The 17,176-nt window shown below is 57.2% G+C and overlaps 1 protein-coding gene across 16 annotated transcripts in view; it reads left to right on the forward strand.

Moving 5' to 3' along the window:
* OBSCN (obscurin, cytoskeletal calmodulin and titin-interacting RhoGEF) overlaps nucleotides 1-17,176 on the forward strand; it is a 205,629-nt gene that overhangs the window by 122,806 nt on the left and 65,647 nt on the right. For 13 of the 16 annotated variants that reach the window (XM_066353036.1, XM_066353059.1, XM_066353053.1 and 10 more), the window contains 23 exons: nucleotides 19-309; nucleotides 489-755; nucleotides 879-1,148; nucleotides 1,982-2,248; nucleotides 2,572-2,838; nucleotides 3,067-3,179; nucleotides 3,293-3,446; nucleotides 3,626-3,787; nucleotides 3,874-3,978; nucleotides 4,498-4,764; nucleotides 5,027-5,296; nucleotides 5,409-5,675; nucleotides 5,760-6,026; nucleotides 6,127-6,393; nucleotides 7,183-7,455; nucleotides 8,075-8,341; nucleotides 8,583-8,849; nucleotides 10,975-11,247; nucleotides 11,595-11,861; nucleotides 12,780-13,046; nucleotides 13,143-13,406; nucleotides 14,331-14,594; nucleotides 16,222-16,485. In XM_066353036.1, coding sequence (XP_066209133.1) covers nucleotides 19-309; nucleotides 489-755; nucleotides 879-1,148; nucleotides 1,982-2,248; nucleotides 2,572-2,838; nucleotides 3,067-3,179; nucleotides 3,293-3,446; nucleotides 3,626-3,787; nucleotides 3,874-3,978; nucleotides 4,498-4,764; nucleotides 5,027-5,296; nucleotides 5,409-5,675; nucleotides 5,760-6,026; nucleotides 6,127-6,393; nucleotides 7,183-7,455; nucleotides 8,075-8,341; nucleotides 8,583-8,849; nucleotides 10,975-11,247; nucleotides 11,595-11,861; nucleotides 12,780-13,046; nucleotides 13,143-13,406; nucleotides 14,331-14,594; nucleotides 16,222-16,485 — 5,640 coding nt within the window. The remainder of the gene's footprint in view (nucleotides 1-18; nucleotides 310-488; nucleotides 756-878; nucleotides 1,149-1,981; nucleotides 2,249-2,571; nucleotides 2,839-3,066; nucleotides 3,180-3,292; nucleotides 3,447-3,625; nucleotides 3,788-3,873; nucleotides 3,979-4,497; nucleotides 4,765-5,026; nucleotides 5,297-5,408; nucleotides 5,676-5,759; nucleotides 6,027-6,126; nucleotides 6,394-7,182; nucleotides 7,456-8,074; nucleotides 8,342-8,582; nucleotides 8,850-10,974; nucleotides 11,248-11,594; nucleotides 11,862-12,779; nucleotides 13,047-13,142; nucleotides 13,407-14,330; nucleotides 14,595-16,221; nucleotides 16,486-17,176) is intronic. The other 3 variants (XM_066353117.1, XM_066353144.1, XM_066353075.1) reach the window with 2 other exon arrangements.

Genomic DNA, 17,176 nt, shown 5'->3' on the forward strand with positions numbered 1-17,176 from the left:
CCGCACCCTGCAATCCAGAGACAGAGTCTGAGCTCCCAGTCCTGGAGAAACCTGGCCGCAGGGAGGTTCTGGTGGTCAAGGAACACGAAGATATCATCCTGACTGCCACGCTGGCCACATCTTCTGTGGCTGCGGTGCCGGTGACATGGCTAAAGGACGGCGTGGAGATTCGTCACAGCAAGCGGCACGAAGCAGCCAGCGTGGGGAACACGCACACCTTGACTGTGCGTGGTGCGCAGACCCTGGACAGTGCGGTCTATAGCTGCCGCGTGGGCGCGGAGGGGCAAGACTTCCCGGTGCAGGTGGAAGGTCAGCAGTGTGCGCAACCCTCTGAGAATCCCACGCCTGCTTGGGTCTCACACGAGGAAGTGCAGATGGTGTTGGTGTCTGGGAGAGGATCTGAGTGGGGCTCAGGGCGCACGACCCCAAAGCGCAGAGCGGGTCCTCACCGCCCGAGCCCCTCCCGACTGGCATCCTTTCTCCCGCAGAGGTGGCCGCCAAGTTCTGTAAGCCTCTGGAGCCTGTGAGTGGGGAGCTGGGTGGCACGGTGACGCTGGCCTGTGAGGTGACCCCGGTGCAGGCCGAGGTGCGGTGGCGCTGTGGGAGCACAGAGCTCCGGGCCAGCAAGCGCTTCCAGTTGGCAGCTGTGGGGCCCCGGCGCTCGCTCACTGTGTCCGGCCTGCGGGCGGAGGATGCGGGCGAGTACGTGTGCGAGAGCCGCGACGACCGCACAAGCGCCAGGCTCTCAGTCCACGGTAGGCACCGCAGCACGCTGGCGGGTGCGGGGCGCCTGGGGGTGGGGGGCTTCACGATGCTGTTTGGTGTGGATGGAGTCTCAGCCCTCCTGCCCATCTCTCAAGTGGAGCTCCTGCTTACAGTGCCCCGCGAGGTCAAGTTCACGTCTGGGCTGAGTACAGTGGTCGCGGAGGAGGGCCGAGAAGCCACCTTCCAGTGCGTGGTGACCCCCAGCGATGCAGCTGTCACGTGGTTCCGGGATGGTGCCCAGCTGCACCCCAGCGAGAAGTTTCTCATGTCGCAAAGTGGTGCCAGCCACAGCCTGACCATCTCGGGTCTGGCCCTAGAGGACGCAGGCGAGATCACCGTGGAGTCTGAGGGCGTTAGGTCTTCAGCTGCCCTCCGCGTCCGAGGTGCCCGCAAGTGTGTGTGTGTGGGGGGGGGGGCAGGGGAGGGGGCGGGGAGTTTGGATACCTCCAAGGTCAACTGGTTCCTGGCCACGTCCGGCTGCTTGCTGGTGTGTAGCTTCTCTGGCTGATTTCAGGGAACATGGGGTTTGCTGGCTGCGAGGGGAAGGCTGGGGTGGGATGAATGGGCCCAGCACCTCCTCTAGAGAGGAGGCAATCAACTGCTGCACTGAGCAGCTGGTCTGAGAGTGGGGCCCCACGCTGACCTCTGTGGATGGTGAGGTGGGAGGGAGGGGAACTACAGTCAGTGTGAGCAGAGGCAGGAGGTGAGGGTGCACTCTGCTCACTGAGGCTGAGTTGTGCTGGTGAGAGCCAGGCTTCACCTGAAGACAAGTGGGTGTCATTGCAGGTTCTTGAGTAAGAGCGTAATGTGGGCAAGTTCACTTTTTTAAAAGGTCATGGCACAGCCTGGGCCTGGGAAGCCCATTCCAGAGTGCTTCTCTTCCTTAATGTGCATGTTCCCAGTGCCTCAGTGGGGCGGAGGTGCTGGTACTGCAGGCTTGGGGGTGCAGAGCCTGCCTGTCTCTCCAGCTCGCTGTGTCCCAAGGCTGCTGGTCACTGGCCTCATTAGGAGCTCCAGACCCTGGGGCATGGTGGGGTTGTTCAGAGCTGGAGAGCAGAAGGTGTGAAGGGGTTGGGGAAGGAGAAGCTACCTTAGTCTCCAGCTGGGCCCTGGCCCTGAGTATGGCTAAGGTCTCACCTGGCTTGGAGTGAGAATGTGGTGGGGCCCCGCTTTGGCAGCAGCAGTGGCTGCGTGACCACCCTTTCCCTGATGCCAGAGGCTCCCGTGTTGTTCAAGAAGAAGCTGGAGCCACAGACAGTGGAGGAGTGGGGCTCAGTGACCATGATGGTGGAGTTGACCAGGCCTTGGCCAGAGGTCAAGTGGACACGAAATGCTACGGTCCTGGTCCCAAGTGAGAAAGTGACGATCTACTCAGAGGGCGCGAGTCACTCCTTGGTCCTCCACAGTGTGGGTTTTACTGACCGTGGCTTCTACGGCTGTGAGACGCCAGATGACAAGACTCAGGCCAAGCTCACGGTGGAAAGTGAGCTTCAGGGAGGCTGGGGCTGGGGTCTGGCAACCTGGGTTGGGGGGAAGGGAGAGAGGGGAGCTGTTTACCTGCTGATGACCTGGCCCTGGGAAGGGGATGGAAAAAGAGGGTGGAGGTGAACCTCTAACATAGCGGGGCAGGCTGGGGGAGGGGTCACATGGATGTAGGCCTTCCCTGGAGAGCAGTTATCCTCCTGCGGGTGGGAGGGGCCTCCCACTTTAGGGCAACACACTGATTCTGGATAGGTCAGAGGGAGAGCTGGCCTGAGGGCAAGGGTCATTGTGCAGAGGCGCACCCATCCCGTGTTTGTCCTGCAGTGCGGCAGGTCCAGCTCCTGAGGGGCCTCCGTGCGGTGGATGTGCAGGAGCAAGGCTCAGCCACCATGGAGGTGGAGCTCTCTCATGCCGATGTGGAGGGCAGCTGGACACGTGACGGCCTTCGGCTCCAGCCGGGGCCCACATGCCAAGTGGCAGTGCAAGGCCCCATTCACACCCTAACGCTGTCCGAGCTGCAGCCAAAGGATAGCGGTCTCATCACTTTCAAAGCCAAGGGTGTGCACACGTCTGCGCGGCTGCTGGTAACCGGTACGTGGAGAGTAGGGTGAGACCCACTCAAAAATCCTTTCGTCTCTGTCCCCCAGGTGGCCCAGGGAGACAGATGGGGACAGGGGCGTGGCATCCTGGGGCAGAGGGGCGTAGAGCATTCATTCTTAGAATCAGCTGAGTGATTCAATCCAGCTCAGCATCCCCCTTCCTCTGTCCCTCAGTGTATCTTTAGGACGTGCCTCTCATTTCCTACTCTTGTCTCCCCAGAGCTGCCTGTTAGGTTCAGTTGCCCGCTGCAGGATGTGGTGGCCACAGAGAAGGACAAAGTGACCCTGGAATGTGAGCTGTCACGTCCCAATGTGGACGTGCGCTGGCTGAAGGTGCCTCTGTCCCTGGACCCTTCTGCTCCATCGCACTTCTCACTGTGGGTGGGCGGGAGTAGAATCTTTGCTTTGGCATCCCCAGCACCTGACCTGACCTCAAACCCCTACAGGATGGTGTGGAGTTGCAGGTGGGCAAGACAGTGAGCATGGCAGCCCAGGGCACACGCCGGACTCTCATCATTCACCAGTGCACCTTTGGGGACCAGGGCGTGTACACGTGTGATGCCCATGAGGCTCAGAGCTCAGCCTCCCTGAAGGTGCAAGGTGAGGGCTGGGCAGGGAGGGAGGTCAGGGCCAGGTGCGAGGGCCTCTTGGCATCCTGCATCTTCCATCAAGGTGCTTGGCCCTCCGAGTCCAGCCTTCTCCAGTACTCAGCAAGCTGGGGGTGGGAGGGCAGCAGTTCTGTGCTTCAGCATTTAGCAGGGCCTCCCTCTATGTCTCAGGCCGCAATGTTCAGATCCTGAGGCCCCTGGAAGATGTGGAGGTGATGGAGAAGGAGAGCGCTACCTTCTCCTGCGAGGTGTCTCATGAGGAGGTGCCTGCCCTGTGGTACCGGGAGGGCAGTAAGCTTCGGCCCAGTGACAGCGTGTGCATCCGTCAGGAAGGTGTGACAATGACAGCGGGTGGCTGCAAGAGGGCCTCTCCCCTTCTGCTGTGCACCTCCCCAGGGCTGAAAGGTTTGTGTTTCCAGGAAGGACATACACTCTCATCTTCCGGAAGGTCCTGGTGGGAGAAGCAGGAGAAATTCGATTTGTAGCTGAAAATGCAGAATCTCGAGCCCAGCTCCGGGTGAGAGGTGAGAGGGGCTCAGGGGGTGGACACAGGCTGGACATCGAGTGGGAACACATCAGCCAGCTGTACCAACACAGTACTGGGGTGCTCTGGCATGACAAATGGGGGTGACCTGGGAGGAGGGAAGGGATGTGGCTGCTATTGCAGGAGGACAGGAGCTTGGGGAGGGCACTCTTCTTTGTTTAAAGTGAAGGCACTAGTGGATGCTTCTTCCTGAGACTGAAGGAAGCATTGGAGAGAAGAAGTATTAAGCTTTGGTGGCCTTCATGACAGGACAAAGTGGCGACTGGGCATGAGGGTGGAGGGGAGGTCTGTGGACAGTTGAGGCAACCACACAGGTTGGGGGCATTAATGGCTGGCAGCGGCAGACATGCAAGTGTGTGGGAGCACCTGTCTTCTTTGTGGTCTACTGTATGGTACCAGCCCTGAGGTGACACCTAGCTTAGCCTGGCTGGTTGGGGGTGAAGCCACAGGGTTCAGATGGCTGAGTGCCCACCCTGACCCCTCCCTGCCTCATTCACAGAGCTGCCAGTATCCATTCTGCGCCCACTGCGGGACAAGATCGCCATGGAGAAGCACCGTGGAGTACTTGAGTGCCAGATGTCACGGGCTAGCGCCCAGGTGCGGTGGTTCAAGGGTGGCATGGAACTGCAGCCTGGGCCCAAGTATAAGATGGTCAGCGATGGCCTCTACCGCAAGCTGGTCATCAATGATGTGCAGCCTGAGGATGAGGACACTTATACATGTGATGCTGGCGATGTGAAGACCAGCGCCCAGTTCTTCGTAGAAGGTGTGGGCAAGGTCGGGGTTGCTGTCCCTGTGTCTGGGGATGGGCTACAGCTTCTGTCATTGGTGCTGATATATGGAGGCAGCAGCTAGGTCTGAAAAGTGCCCAACTGGGGGATGTCAGGGCCTGCGGGGGGGGGGGGAGGATATGAGCACCTGTGTGTGTGAGGTCGGGTAGGAAGGAGAGGGTTTGTTCTCAAGAAGGAACATGGAGCATAGGTTGGGGTGTGTGGAGGTCTGCGCAGTGACCTGCCCCTTGTTCACAGAGCAGTCCATCACCATTGTGCGGGACCTACAGGATGTGACGGTGATGGAGCCTGCCCCTGCCTGGTTTGAGTGCGAGACCTCCATCCCATCTGTCCGGCCACCCAAGTGGCTTCTGGGAAAGATGGTGCTGCAGGCGGGGGAGGATGTGGTCATACAGCAGGAAGGCACAGTGCACCGGCTGACACTGCGGCACACCTGCTCCACCATGACGGGGCCGGTGCACTTTACCATCGGCAAGTCACGCTCCTCCGCCAATCTGGTTGTCTCCGGTGAGTAGCAGGGCCTGCAGGTGGAAGGAGGGAAGGCTGGGATAGCTGATGGAGGTTTCCAGGGTTCGGCTGGCTCAGCCCCACCTGCAGTGCTACCCTCTCTCCCGTGCAGACATCCCTGTGGTGCTGACGCGGCCACTGGAGCCGAAAGTGGGACGTGAGCTGCAGTCGGTGGTCCTGTCCTGCGACTTCAAGCCGTCCCCCAAGGCTGTGCAATGGTACAAGGAGGACATGCTCCTGGCACCATCTGAGAAGTTCAAAATGAGCCTGGAGGGCCACATGGCAGAGCTGCGCATCCTGCGGCTCACCCCCGCTGACGCTGGCATCTATCGGTGCCAGGCCGGCAGCGCCTGGAGCAGCGCCCAGGTCACCGTAGAAGGTGCGCTGCGGGTGGAACAGGGCCCTGGAGGCCTGGGGGAGGCAGCGGGGCTGCACACTGAGCTTGCCTGTGTTCTCTTGACAGTGCGAGAGGTGATGGTGACAAAGGTGCTGCAGGATGTGGAGACTGTGGAGGAGGACCGCGCCTGCTTCTCCTGCGAGCTGTCCCATGAGGCCGAAGAGGTGGAGTGGTTCCTCAATGAGGTGCCGCTCTACAATGACAGCTTCCACAAAATCACCCACGAGGGCCGCCTCCACACGCTGGAGTTGAAGCGGGTCAGGCTGGCAGATGCGGGCACCGTGCGGGTCTCTTCCCCCAAGGTGACAGCCTCTGCCCGCCTGGAGGTCAGAGGTGAGGCATCTGTGTGGGGTCCATGGGGTTCTTCCCCTAGGGGTCTCCATTGGTGGGGGTGGCGGCTCCTTCACTTACTTGCTTATAACCTGCCCTGTAGCGAAACCGGTGGTGTTCCTGAAGGTGCTGGATGATGTGTCTGTGGAGGAACGGGGCACCCTGGTCCTGCAGTGTGAGGTCTCCGCCCCCCAGGCCTGCGTGGTGTGGCGCAAGGATGGTGTGGAGCTGGGCCCCAGCGATAAGTATGAGTTTCTGCAAATGGTGGGCACACGCAAGCTAGTGGTGCACGATATGAGCCGGGATGACGCAGGCCTGTACACCTGCCACTTGGACACCGATGAGACTCGTGCGCATGTTAGTGTGCAAGGTGCGTGGGGGTGTAGTCAGGGACCTGGAGGAGGGGGTTTGATGCAGTCCTTAGGAGGCCCAGGCGCAGGGACAGCAGCAGTGGAGTGAAGCGTGGGAGACTGGATGGGCCCTGCCTGATGGAGTCCTTCCAACGAGGCCTGGAAACATTTACTGTGCACCAGGGGATGTGTGTGGGCAGGTGTGAGGCCAGTCCTGGAAACCTCTTGGAAGTAGGGAGCAGAAGAGGCCAAAGTGTCAAGTAGGGGATGCCCTGGAAGGGACCCCAGGCCAAAGGCACAGCCTGGGTCTTGTTCCCCAACCATATCGCCACTATTTTGGTTCAGCTCCAGTAGTCTTATTCCTTTTACATATGCATGGCAAGTCTGTTCTCCATGAGTCCATGGTGGGTCCCTGGCATCTGGCGGGTTTCCAGAGGAGACAGGAAAAGGGTGAGGGTGGTTCAGTGAGTTTGTCCCAGAGCTAGATGATTCCGCTTGGGGGGCCTGCCCTTTCTCTTCCAGAGCATGTGAGCTAGTGAAAACCCCTGGTGCTTTGTTCTCTGCTCCTTCTGTAGCAGATAGGAAAGTGGCCGCCCTGGTTGGAACTCACAGCTGTTGACCACCAGGATGTAGCTAGCTGGAAGCCAAGGGGGCACGAGCAGAGGGGCAGCAGGCTTACCTGGAGTGGGTGGGGAGGGTGGGTATTCAAGCCTCAAACACGACCGGGCTTGACGGTGCTGGTCTTGAAGGACAGGCATCCGGGGCCTCGCTTCCTTGCTAGCATGACAGCCACCTCCTGTGGTTCACAGACTTGCATGTGGGCATCACTAAGAGGCTGAAGACGGTGGAGGTGCTAGAGGGTGAAGGCTGCAGCTTCGAGTGCGTCCTGTCCCACGAAGACACAGGCGATACTGGCATCTGGACGGTCGGCGGGAAGACAGTGGGCAGCTCTGGCCGCTTCCGGGCTACACGCCAGGGCCGAAAGTACACCCTGACAGTACAAGAGGCAGCACTGGCTGATGCCGGGGATGTGGTCTTCTCGGTGCAGGGCCTTAGCTCCAAGGCCTCACTCATTGTCAGAGGTGGGCATCAGGCGCCCAGGGCATACGGACCATCTCTGTGTGCTGAGCCTGGGCTCTCCCTGGGCAGCCTGAAATGGGGTCTCTGGCTGGGTAGCCTGCCAGGGGGTGCTTCTGGGGACTGCCATTGCTCTGAGAGTCTTGTCGGGATGCTGGAGGTTTCTGACCATCCAGAGGCTCAGTCTCTAGGGTGAAGTTCTCTGGGCAGGAGCAGAGTTTCTGGTCTCTCATCTGTGGCCAGACTGCCGTAGTAGCTTCAGGGCATGTGGTCACTGAGCCAGTGAAATCACTGAGCTCGCGTTCCCACTGTAAATACTGGAGCAGATCTGTGAAGCTTGGTTCACAGGTGGCACCAGCCACGGCCACACTGTGAGTCACGGCCTCTGGTCAGTGCTGAAGCATCTGTGCTCTCCTATCTCCCCTCGGAGGCCCCTCATGGCAGTGGGGAATTCTGGCATTCTAAGTCTCTGAGGCTCCTGGGTCAGAGGTCCTAGAGCATTGAGCTGTACCTCTGTGAGCTCGGCCTCCCAAGCCTGAAAGTTTCCAAGCACCAGCCCTGTCATTGCCTCTGGCCTGGCTGTGGGTGGGGCCGTGCCTCACAGGCTGTCTCTGCTTCCTTTAGAAAGACCAGCAGAAATCACAAAGCCACTGGAGGACCAGTGTGCCGCGCCCGGGGAGGATGCAATACTGAACTGTGAGCTGTCGCAGGCAGGTGCCCCTGTGCGCTGGCTGAAGGATGGGAAAACCATTCGCAAGAGTCAGAAGTACGACCTGCTCAGCGAGGGCACACGGGCCATGCTGGTGGTTCACGCAGCCTCACTCAAGGATTCCGGAGAGTACACATGCGAAACAGAGGTTTCCAAGAGCACAGCCCGCCTCCGTGTAGAAGGTATCCCCTGGAGAGACTCTGGGGCAGTCCTCATGGCCTCTCCCTCAATGTGGCATGGGGCCACTTCCTCAGGGATCTCACTGTGCCATCCCAGGTGGAAAGGGAGGGGATCCAAAGGGAAGGAGCCCAGCCCAGTTGCTGAGGTTGTCTGGGGAGGCTGGGAGGAGAGCTGCCCAGATCTTGAAGGGCAGTGCGGGGTCTGCAGGCTTCACCCCTACCCCTTCTTGTTTTTTTCCCCCAGAAAAGGCAAACTGGTTTACAGAAGAGCTGGCTGACCTGCAGGTGGAAGAGAAAGGCAAGGCTATATTTACCTGCAAGACAGAGCACCCTGCAGCCACAGTGACCTGGCGCAAGGGTCCCTCTGAGCTGTGTGCCTCAGGGAAGCATGCACCCAGCCAGGAAGGCGTGACCTTGAGGCTCACCATCAGTGCCCTGGAGAAGGCAGACAGCGACACCTACACTTGTGACATTGGCCAGGCAAGGTCTCAGGCGCGGCTCCTCGTGCAAGGTGAGGCCAGCACATTGCATGGATTTCACAGCCTGTGGTGTGGCCAGTATAAGCCTTGTATCAAACAGACTTGGGGACCCTGGAGAAGCCCAGCCTCAGTTTCCCCATCTCCTGGAGTGGTTGCCTTGGTGGTCTCATCTCAGTGGCCCTCCTAGTTGGATCTTGTGTGAATGAGTCAGCAGCCCTTGTGTATTACTGAATTTGTGTTTCTGGAACCCCTCCTAAATGCTAACTTGTGCTTGATTGAGCCCCACATGGAAGCTCCACGTGGGTTTTACACACAGAGGCATCCTCTCTATGCATGAAGGTCTCCAGGTTTGAGCAGCAGTTTGGGTGAGGGTCACCATTTTATCCATCTAACAGACAAGGAACCTGGGGCTTTTTGTGGGGTGAGAGGCCAGCTCAGGGCTGTTGGACAAGTTTGCTCCAGGCAGGGTTGAGCCCAAGCCTCCCTGAATCCGGGGTCAGCCTCCAGTGTGGTGTCAGCCAGAGGCCCCTCCTGTGGTCTATCTGCAGGAAATCAGAATAACAAGGAAGCCTGTGGTTTTTTCTCTCCTTTCCAGTGAAAAATCTAGTGAGTGCATTGAGCTCAGTGAGAACAGTTAGTGAGTTCAGTAGATGCTCTGCTGGGTAATGAAATGAAATGGGTACTTAATTAACCAGAAAGTCAGTTAATGCCACATGGTGACGAGACATGCTCTTTACAAACTTTTTTTTTTATATTCAGTGAGAGGAGACAGACTCCCACATGCACCCCAACAGGTATCCACTGGGCAAACCCACTAGAGGGTGATGTTCTACCCATCTGGGGTGTTGCTCTGTTGCTCAGCAACCAAGCTCTTCTTAGCGCCTGAGGCAGAGGCCATGGAGCCATCCTCAGTGCCTGGGGCTGACTAGCTACAATTGAGCCATGACTGCAGGAGGGGAAGAGAGAGAGAGAAGAGAGGGGGGAGGGGTGAAGCAGATGGGCGCTTTTCCTATCTGCGTTGACCAGGAATCAAAACCAGGACATCTATATGCCAGGCCAACACTCTACCACTGAGCCAACTGGCCAAAGCAAGACATGCTCTTTACAGAACTTAAATACACATTTGTGAGCCTGCCTGGAGGTGCAACCAACACCTTTTCTCTGCATGTTGGTCCTCAAATCAAAATTCCTTGTCTCTGACCAGTCACCTTCTGATGCACCATCTGCGCTTTCTGGTGCCCTGGTGTCCTGTGTCCAGTGCCCAGCATCCAGTGCCTGGTGCCCAGTGTTCAGTGCCTGGCATCTGGTGTCCAGGGTCTGATATCTGATGCCTAGTGCCCAATATCCAGCACCCAGTATCTGGTGTCTGGCATATGGTGCCAGCATCTGGTGCCCAGCATATGGCAACTTCAAGACACACACGAATGCACAGCAATCTGTCAAAAAACAAAACAAAAACAAGTTGACCAAAAAAAAAAAATCCTAGCCATTCATGCCATCACACCTCCAAAGCATTGGGTTTAAATTTGAACATACTATAGTCACTAGTCTTTCTTCACACACTTATGTGTTCCATTAAGACAAGATTTGGTTTTACTATGTGACTCTGGGAACACATGGACAGGTTGGGAAACACCAGAGCCAGATTTAACGGCAGGCGCATTGGGCGCACGCCCTGGGCCCCGACTTCTGAAGGGCCCCGCAAAACCCCAACTTTACACTTTTTTCTAATGATACCAAGTTTAGTTTCATATGTGCAATTTTAACATTAATAGTACGTAATATTTTTTATTTATTTAAAAATATGGTTAACATGTGTTTTTACGTTTCCCCCCTTTTTTTAAGGGGCCCAATAATTTCTTATGCACCCAGGGCCTCAACTGACCTTCATCTGCCTCTGGGAAACACAGCTTGTGGAGGGGCCCCCGTGGGTCACCCTTGGGCTCTGCTGAAGGACCGAGGGGGGTTGGGGCTTGTCTGTAGACCTAAAACAAATACTTTCGGTCAGTTCAGCTCTGACTCCCTTGCTGCTTCCTTAGTTTTATCGCCTGGAACCAGTCACATCTACCAGCTTGTGCTTGCCCTGAGCCCACGTCAGGTCTGGGGAAGTGCCCCGTTCTCCTCAGTGGGGTCCTGATGTGTCCACCCGTCCCCCAGGTCAGAGAGTGCTCATCACAGAGGACCTGAGGGACCTCGAGGTGCAGGAGGGCTCCTCAGCCACCTTCAGCTGCCGTGTCTCCCCGGATGACTACGGGCCTGTCCACTGGTTCCTGGACAAGACACCCTTGCATGCCAATGAGCTCAATAAGATTGAGACCCAGCCGGGTGGCTACCATGTGCTCACTCTGCAGCAACTTGCACTCAAGGACTCAGGAACTATCCACTTCGAAGTGGGTGACCAGAGGTCCTCGGCCACCCTGCGGGTCACAGGTGCGCTGTGTGTCCTAGTGGTTTGGTGGGGACCAGTCTATGTAGCTTAAGATACAGTGTGATCATGGGGCTCAAAGAGAAGGTGATGTGGGGTGGGCCTTAGGTCTCAGGGTGGGCTTGGGAGGCTGGGTGTGGCTGTTTCAGGATGAATCATTGCACGTGGTATGCAGAGGTAATTCTGTGGTCAGCATGGCGTGCCCTTGTGGTATGGGGAGCCACACAGAGCATGACCTGTATGTTTTCCCAGCCTGAGGTAGATAGATGGGCACTGACCTGGGCTGCAGTGCCATCCACAGCTTCTCTTACAGGATCCCCCAAGTGCCCTGTACTTCCCTCTCTGTCCCCAGAGAAGCCAGGTGTCTTTTCCCAGGAGCTCGTGGACACCACAGTCATGGAGGGGGAGGATCTGACCCTGGTCTGTGAGACCACTGCCCCAGACAAGCCTGTACTCTGGACCAAGGATGGGAAAACCTTGCGGGCATCAACCCGGTGCCAGCTGAGCTGTGAGGGCCGCCAAGCCCAGCTGGTCATCACCGGCACCACCCTGCAGGATAGCGGGCGCTACAAGTGTGAGGCTGGAGGTGCCTTCAGCAGCTCCATCGTCAGGGTCCACGGTGAGCCCCCAGGCAAGACCGGGCAGCTTCCAGCCATGCTCCAACTGCCCATGGCCCTTGCCTTGCTCAAGGCAGAGGAGACCCCGGACCCCACCCAACTCTCTTGCCTTCTGTCTTTGCTTTCTTGGCATTTTTGTGTGTGTGTGTGTGTGGGGGGAGTCCAGCTCTGTCCATGTCTGTTTGTAGCTTGTTCCTCTCACTGCTTCAGCCCCGTCTCTGGGTCTCTGCTACTAGAAGGTGCTATTAGAACCTTCCTTGCACTCTGTTGGTCTCCTGACTGGTAGTCTCTTTGTACTTTATTCCTGACTTTGTTTTGTATTATGACATCTCTGTCTCCCTCCTTCCTGCTTGACTCATGTCTGTCAGTCTCTGTCAGCTCAGACTGTGTAACAAATACCACAGGCAGGGCAACACAAACACCAGACAGTTCTGTCTTCCAGTCCTGGAGGCTGGAAGTCCGGGATTCAGGTGGGCAGGGCTGGTTCTTAGGCCTCTCTTCTTTGTGTGCGGATGGCCGTCTCCTCCCTATGTCTTCACATGGTCCTTTTCTGTGTGTGTCTGCATCCTGATCTCCTCTTCTTACTGTGACACCAGTCACGGGGAATTAGGGCCCACCCTAGTGACCTCATTTCATTTTTATTAAATCTGTAGAGGCCCCATCTCCCAATACAGTCTCATCTGGGGTCCTGGGGATGGGGCTCCTGTGTGAAGGGAGACACAAGGCAGCTCGTGGCACACCACCCTTCTTTGTTCTGCTGTTTGGCTCCTCCCGTTAAAGGCACAGTGGTCAGGGTCACTGTCACTAGCTTCTGATGTAAAAGGGGTGAAGTAGTGCACAGGTTCCTCAGCCCTCCTCGACTATAAGGGACCCCAGGGGGGTGAAGGAGTGAAGATGCGCTGAGCCTGTGCCTTCCGCAGCGCGGCCAGTGCAGTTCCAGGAGCGGCTGAAGGATGTGGAGGTGCTGGAGGGTGGTGCAGCCACGCTGCACTGCGAGGTGTCCTCGGTGGTGGCGCCGGTGGAGTGGCGCCGTGGAGACAAAGTCCTGCAGCCGAGCAGCAAGTACAGCATATGGCAGGAGGGCACCGTGCTGGAGCTGGTGGTCCGGGACCTGCAGCCCCAGGACAGCGGGACGTATGCCTGCTGCTTCGGGGATCAGATTACCTCAGCCACACTCACAGTGAAGGGTAAGAGTGCTCGGCCCTGTGCAGGCGGCATGGCATCCTGCCTTTCCTCCCTGTAGGAAGATGAGGATGATCTTCTCTGTCTCTGACCTTCTACAGCCCTGCCTGCCAAGTTCACAAAGGGTCTGAAGAAGGAAGAAGCTACCGAAGGGGCCACGGCCACGCTGTCCTGTGAGCTGAGCAAGGAGGCCCCCGTGGAGTGGAGGAAGGGACCGAAGACCCTCCAGGCTGGGGACAGGGTCACCCTGAGGCAGGACAGGACCGTGTGTGAGCTGGAGATCCGGAGCCTAACAGTGGCAGATGCTGGGGAGTACTTCTGTGTGTGCGGGCAAGAGAGGACGTCTGCCATGCTGACCGTCAGGGGTAATAACAACTGTGCCCAAGCAGAGTTGTATTTTAGTGTTCTTTTTTTTCCCCTTAAGTGAGAAGTGGGGAGGCAGAGAGACAAACTCCTGCAGGAGCCCTGACTGGGATCCACCTGGCAAGCCCCCTATGGAGCAATGCTTTGCCCATCTGGGGCCATTGCCCCATTGCTCAGCAACCATGCTATTTTAGCACCTAAGGGAAGGCCATGGAACCATTCTCACTGCCCGGGGCCAACTTACTCCAACCTAGCCATGGCTGCAGGAGGGAAAGAGAGAGAAAGAGAGAAGGAAGAGGGGGAGGAACGGAGAAGCAGATGGTTGCTTCTCCTGTGTGCCCTGACCAGAAATCAAACCCAGGACAACCACACACTAGCTGAAGCTCTACCACTGAGCTGCATAATTAGGGCATATTTTGGTGTTCAGTTCCTCACTTCCTGACATCTGTCTGCACTCATCCCATGTCCTTTGTCTCAGTGTCACCCTTGCCCATGGTTCCACAGAAACCCTTCCACCCTCCTGGGCTATTGTACAAAACACACGAAACCAGCCTCTGAGCTACTAACCCCTTGTGCCACCAGTGGTTCTGTCCTGTTATCCTCTCGGAGTTGTGTCCTTTCTTCTGTCCATTCATAATTGCCCCAGGTTTTCCCACAAAACCATTCCACATGTCTTTCCACACCTCCCTAGCTCTGTTCACCAGCTTCCTACAGAGCCTGGGTCAGAGGAGCCCAACAGAGTGACCACAGTCACACTGCTCACAGACTGGGCTGAGGGAAGCCACAGTGCACAGCATGAACTGGACAAACCCAGCATGTGGCCCGTGTCTACCTAGGTTTTACGTCTTCTCTGTGCTGTCCATCTCTGGTTGTCGGTGTCCTGACAAGATGTGTGATTGTGTGTGTGTCTCTGCCCCCCACCCCAGCCCTGCCTGCCAAGTTCACAAAGGGTCTGACGAAGGAAGAGGCAATGGAAGGGGCCACGGCCACGCTGTCCTGTGAGCTGAGCAAGGCGGCTCCCGTGGAGTGGAGGAAGGGACCGGAGACCCTCAGAGCCGGGGACAGAGTCACCCTGAGGCAGCGCGGGGCTGTGTGTGAGCTGGAGATCCGGGGCCTGGTGGTGGCAGATGCCGGGGAGTACTCGTGCCTGTGCGGGCAGGAGAGGACGTCGGCCACGCTGGCGGTCAGAGGTAAAGACTGCGTGTGCCCCATGGAACAGTGGCTGTGTGTCCGAGGGTGTGGGCAGATCCCCGTGCTGTGCCGTCTGCCTCAGTATCTATGCTTTTCTCTGTGCCTCCTGCTACCCTGCAACACAAGTCTTAGCACCTGGCTGTGTAAGGCCTTCTCAGGTAAAGATGAGAGAACAAGGCCTACTGTTTTACAGGGGTCACACACACGGTGGACTAGAGTGCTCATGAATGGGCCATGTCAACAAGGATTAGGAAGTAGATGCAAGTATGGCCCTCAAGTCAGCTCCCAGGAGGGCCTAGGCAGGGGTGTCAGGACAGACGGTGGAGGGAGGGAGCCAGGCCTATGTGCTGGCCAGGAGAGAGGATGGGGCCTGAGACCCTCAGAGATAAGTCAAGACCAGACTTGGCCATGGTGAGGAGTGGCTGGCAATCTGGCAATTGGTCAGGTCCCTGGCAGAGGTCTGGGTCCTCAGGGTCCCTCTGAGGTCCTGGTCAGTTCCTAAAGATGAAGCAGATGGAGAGAGGCAGTAAGAGGCCACTCCCATATCCTGGGAGGGTCCAGGGATCAATATCTAAGAAGGGGCACAGGGCAGGGGTGAGTCTGAGAGGAGCAGAGGGAGGGCACCTCTGTAGGGGTGCAGGGCCTTCAGGTCCCAGGCCCTGGCAGACCTACTCATGAGACAAGGTGGTCAGTGAAGAGGAGGACTCTGGAGTCTGGGTGGAACCGTCCTTGCACAGATGTTCAGCCCTTTGGGAAGAAGCCAACACCATGATTCCTCAAGCTGCATGGACAGCACAGCATCTGCAGCAGGGAAGAACTGGGCCCTTAATGCTGGTCGGATCCACCAGCAGACCAAAGGCGCATGAGCTCAGAGGGCTGTCGCTCAGCCAGTAGCCAGAGTGCCAGACTGGAGGCGACAAGCTATAGGCAGCTCAAGAGAGCTGTTTCTAAAAGTGTGTGGACACCACAAGGACACCTGTAACTGGGAGACGAGACAGAAGGAGGGTGGCTTATGAGCCCTCCCCGTCAGGATTTTCCTTGCTCTGGTCTGTCCAGGTCAGTCCCGGTGAGTGCTGAACTGTGGCCTCTGGAGCTGCAGGAGGTGAGAAGAGAGCACTAATACTAATATAGCATCATGGAGTTCATGATGTCACACAACAGTTCAGCAGCCCTTTCTTTGTCTCTTTGCTCTCACCGTACCCATCAGGGTCACAGATTGCAAAGAGGCAGCCATGGAAGCAGCCACGGCCATGGTGGTGTTAGTTGAGCAACCTGGTGTATAGTCTGAGGGAAGGGGCCAGGGCCCTCAGTCAGTCTGAGGCAGGAAGGGCACCAGAAGATTGCAGAGTGCCACCTTCTTGTCACTATCTCTGTGCATGTGTCTGTTGAAACTATGGCTGTTTCCCTGTGTCAGTCCTGGTCAGAGGTCCTCACTGAGGGTCCCAGCTCTGTCATCTCTTCACTGATGTTCACTAGATGAACATTACCCCCAGCAATGTGTCTGCGTGTTCACGTTTCATTCCTCGTCTGCTCCAGAGCGTGTTTCATTGTCAGGGGTCCATGTGTTGTGCCCACCCCCACGTTCCGGGCAGTCTGATGTTCTCTGGGTATTTCTAACCTCCCCAGCTGTGCCAGCCAAGTTCACAAAGGGTCTGAGGAATGAGGAGGCCACGGAGGGGGCCACAGCCACACTGCACTGCACGCTGAGCAAGGAGGCCTCTGTGGAGTGGAGGAAGGGGCCCAAGACCCTCAGAGCCGGGGACAGAGTCACCCTGAGGCAGAACGGGGCTGTGTGTGAGCTGGAGATCCGAGATCTGGTGGTGGCTGATGCCGGGGAGTACTTGTGCGTGTGTGGGCAGGAGAGGACATCCGCCACACTGACCGTCAGGGGTAATGGCAACTGTGGCCAAACAGAGTCATTTTTTGGTGTTTAGTTCCTTGCTTCCTGATATCCATCTGCACTCATTCTGTGTTTTCCTGTCTCAGTGTCATCCTCGTCCGTGATTCCACGGAAACCCACCCTCCTGGGCTATTGTACAAAACACACGAAACCGCCTGACCTGTGGTGGCGCAGTGGATAAAGCGTCTACCTGGAATTGCTGAGGTCGCCGGTTCGAAACCCTGGGCTTGCCTGGTCAAGGCACATATGGGAGTTGATGCTTCCAGCTCCTCCCCCCTTCTCTCTCTCTGTCTCTCCTCTCTCTCTGTCTCTCTCTCTCTCTCCCTCTCTGTCTCTCTCTCTCTCCCTTTCTCTCTCTTCTCTAAAATGAATTTAAAAAAAAAACACACACGAAACCAGCTTCTGAGCTACTAACCCCTTGTGCCACCAGTGGTTCTGTCCTGTTATCCTCTTGGAGTCTGTGTCCTTTCCTCTGTCCAGCCATGTCTGCCCCAGGTTTTCCCACAAAACCATTCCACATGTCTTTCCACACCTCCTCAGCTCTGTTCACCAGCTTCCTACAGAGCCTGGGTCAGAGGAGCCCAACAGAGTGACCACAGTCACACTGCTCACAGACTGGGCTGAGGGAAGCCACAGTGCACAGCATGAACTGGACAAACCCAGCATGTGGCCCGTGTCTAC

The sequence above is a fragment of the Saccopteryx leptura genome, chromosome 1, assembly GCF_036850995.1.
Source record: "Saccopteryx leptura isolate mSacLep1 chromosome 1, mSacLep1_pri_phased_curated, whole genome shotgun sequence".
Taxonomy (NCBI): Eukaryota; Metazoa; Chordata; class Mammalia; order Chiroptera; family Emballonuridae; genus Saccopteryx; species Saccopteryx leptura.